The sequence below is a fragment of the Charadrius vociferus genome, unplaced genomic scaffold (assembly GCF_000708025.1).
Source record: "Charadrius vociferus isolate BGI_N301 unplaced genomic scaffold, ASM70802v2 scaffold626, whole genome shotgun sequence".
Taxonomy (NCBI): Eukaryota; Metazoa; Chordata; class Aves; order Charadriiformes; family Charadriidae; genus Charadrius; species Charadrius vociferus.
The window spans coordinates 19,533-23,120 of NW_009648970.1; the positions used below are offsets into that span (position 1 = coordinate 19,533).

The following is a 3,588-nucleotide window of genomic DNA, read 5'->3' on the forward strand; positions in this document are numbered from 1 at the left end:
GATCGGGGGCTGGAGCCCCTCTCCTATGAAGACAGGCTGAGAGAATTGGGGTTGTTCAGCCTGGAGAAGAGAAGGCTCCGGGGAGACCTTCTTGCAGCGTTCCAGTACTTAAAGGGGGCCTACAGGAAAGATGGGGAGGGAATCTTTATCAGGGAGTGTAGCAATAGGACAAGGGGTGACAGTTTTAAACTGAAAGAAGGTAGATTTAGATTAGATATTGGGAAGAAATTTTTCACTCTGAGGGTGGTGAGGCACTGGAACGTGTTGCCCAGGGAAGTTGAGGTGGCCCCACCCGTGGAGGTGTTCAAGGCCAGGTTGGATGAGGCTTTGAGCAACCTGATGTAGTGGGAGGTGTCCTTGCCCACGGCAGGGTTGTTGGAACTCGATGGTCTTTAAGGTCCCTTCCAACTCTAACCATCCCATGATTCTATGATCGTACAACTGAGTGTCCAGGAAAACTGAACCGGAACAGACTCCTTGGGTTGTATGTGTTAAAGTTTGTATACAAACACACCTCCCTTGACTTTCCTCTGCATTAATTTGAGTATAAAAAAGATTTTAAAAACAACTGATGAAAAATTAATTTTTCAAAGAAAACTAACAGATCCACATCCATGAAAGTTCACCAGAAGGACCCATTATTATCCTGCGGAGAACTTGAGTAAAATGTGACAAGTTTGGCCAAAAGTGTTCATGACAAAGGCAACTGAAAAATAAGTCATTTTGACTCTACCTGCTTGATCATTAAGGTTGAATGTAGTATGAGGTACAGATATCCAATGTAAATACGTACTTTTTTTTCCCCCTTTAAATTACTGAAAAAAGTGTCTGAAACAAGGGCTCTCTTGAGCTGTGTGGTTTGTAGTAGTATGCTTGATGTATCACCTAATCAGTGGTTTGAAGCTCAAGAATGTTAGCTGTTGTTCTGGTTGATTGAGGTTTTAGATCATCTGACTTGACAGGCATAGTGGCAGAGTAACTTGGTACTATGACATAAAAACATTACTGTAAATGGAGTTTGTTTCTAAAATATGTTCCCATTGACTGTTTTCCACAAGTATCTCCTGTTCAACAACTTTAGCAGTGACAATATTGTTATTGTTTTGGATTAATTTAAACTAGATCATATGACTTTTAACGTGTGTACATGGAACTTCTGGAATGCTTTCAAAGCCTTTACACCTATATGGGTGTATACAGGTGATAACGCTAGGTATCCTGTATTTTCTAGATGATGGAACAGTGGGGAAAACTTGATTGTTTTCTGTAGAGGTAAAAGGGAAGTTAATAGAATACCTATTCTACTTAGTACTTCAGACAATAAACTTTGGGTCTTAGTAGAGGGGAACTGACTGTTAATAAATACAAGCATGCTACTGAGTAGCTAGTGAAGTCAAGAAAAGGAAGAAATTAACCTTTATTTCTTTTGCTTGCTTTAACAGTTGTTACTCAACCAAGCCCATCAGTTTCTCAACCTAGTACTTCACAGAGTAAAGAGAAAGCTTCTGAACTGCCTAAACCCAAGAAGAATAGATGTTTCATGTGCAGAAAGAAGGTTGGCCTTACGGGTATGAGAGCACTTTGTCAATATTGAACAGATCTATATGATTAGTTGCCTATTACTAGATTAGACTTGTTGAAATATCTGTAGCCATTAAACTTGCGTGCTGTTTCAAAATCCGTAATGTTAGATCCCTAGTGATGTTGGTTTTCCATTTCTTTGTACAGGATTTGATTGCCGATGTGGAAATTTATTTTGTGGACTTCACCGTTATTCTGACAAGCATAACTGCCCATATGATTACAAAGCAGAAGCTGCAGCAAAAATCAGGAAAGAGAATCCAGTTGTGGTGGCTGAAAAAATCCAGAGAATATAGCCTACTTGTGAAAAGACTGACTTTTATTTGTTTTATTTTAATATACTCTAGGAATGCATTAAAGAGCAGATGCATGGCCATTTTCCTTTGTTCTCTAAAGTTTTAATTTTAGCCTTGTCTGTCTTAATGATATTTCAGATTGTTTGGGTGTTTGTTACAGACAGAATTGGATAGATACAGCCCTTGAAAATGTATATGCTCTCCTCAGAACATGATCGGATGATCAGAACCTGCACAGGAATACACATGCACAGAGGACATGCTCTAGTTCACATGTGCCAAACAGATGTATACTGTCTGCATGTTTGCAGCAGATCTGCCTTTTGAGATGTTCAAGGTGTATAACACTAGCCAAAGACTATGTGCCTGTTTGGGAGAAGGATATGTCAGAAAGGTTGGTGGTCTACTTCTATCCTTTAAAAATCTTGTTCTACTTTTAGTTTCCACACTCCATTGTTTTCCAGCAGAATGTAAGCCACGTAGAGGGCTCTACCTTCCGGTTAGATGAGCGTTAGTGCCATATTTAATAAAAAGTCATTTAACGATTGCAATGGGAAAATGGAAAAAAATCTCGTGTGTGAGAAGAAAACTATTTTGGAACAGATTACATTAACTTTAGAATCATGAAAAGAGTTTCCTAAAAGAAATGTCCTGTTAGAAACTTAAGAACTGGCCTGCAACAGTTGTCTGCTTTTCCTTGCATAGCTAAAAATGTTGTGTAGCACAATATTGTGCTAAGATGGGCTTACAGAACAAAAGCCACATGTGGGGGTTTTTTAGACACACCGCAGCAGCTCTATCAAGTGACACATGCATCTGTGTAAGTTGCAGAAGTATTTGAGCAGTTTATTATTCATGTACTTCTTAAATTCAATGTGTTCTGGGTTCAAAAGAATATTAGGAGCTTTTTTTAAATTAAAAAAAAAAGTTTTAAATGTAACAATTGCACATGCAACAATCGTTGGTTATGGAAAACCATACCCAACATGACTCCTGTAGACTTACGTGGGAGCTGGAACCACTCTTGGAGGGCTGCTTTATCATTTTTAATTGTACTTGGGTGTAGGACTGTAGTGTTCTTGGGTGTATTGCATGGGCTCCATTATCTACAGCTTTGTATAATAACTAGAAAGAGCAGTATAGTTCACTAATGCTTGTCTGGTAATATCACTTCTGTGTTATAATGGAAGGGGTTTTTGTGATGAATGAAACATGGAATTTTTCTATATAATCAAGTATAGTGTAGACTAGTGTTGTAGTAATGCCTCTTCTCATCTGTAAATAGTTGTGTATGTACACAAGATACTACTTCTGACTTTTATTGCAGTGTTCGGTCTTAGTTTTTTAGTTCACTTTTAAAAGTATCAGGCTTTTGCTTTAACTTTTTGTTCTTTCAATTTAGTTATCAGATATGCAAACATGTACAGATAGTTCATACTTAGGTATTGCACATAATCACACTATCCAGGATATATGCTCTGTTGTATTATGTAAATAATAAAAATCATGTACAGAAGGAAATACTTTTTGTAGTAGTTCATTAGTTTTAGTTATTGCTGTAACTTGAAAGTGGCCATGTGGAGGTTGGGGTACAAAGCTAGTACTAGGTTTGTATAGCTGTGTTTTTTGTGGTGTGTTTTTTTTGGTTTGTTATTTCTTTTTGCTTAAACCTATCTAATCTCCTTATTTCTCACTTTGACATAGTGACTTG

At 37.7% G+C, this 3,588-nt stretch overlaps 1 protein-coding gene across 1 annotated transcript in view; it reads left to right on the forward strand.

The window, feature by feature from the left end:
* LOC104288852 (AN1-type zinc finger protein 5-like) overlaps nucleotides 1-2,076 on the forward strand; it is an 18,668-nt gene extending 16,592 nt beyond the window's left edge. Inside the window, exons 4-5 of the mRNA XM_009887723.1 lie at nucleotides 1,443-1,568; nucleotides 1,729-2,076. Of these exons, the coding sequence (XP_009886025.1) occupies nucleotides 1,443-1,568; nucleotides 1,729-1,877 (275 nt within the window). The 3' untranslated portion in view covers nucleotides 1,878-2,076. The remainder of the gene's footprint in view (nucleotides 1-1,442; nucleotides 1,569-1,728) is intronic.
* The last annotated feature ends 1,512 nt before the right edge of the window (nucleotides 2,077-3,588 follow it).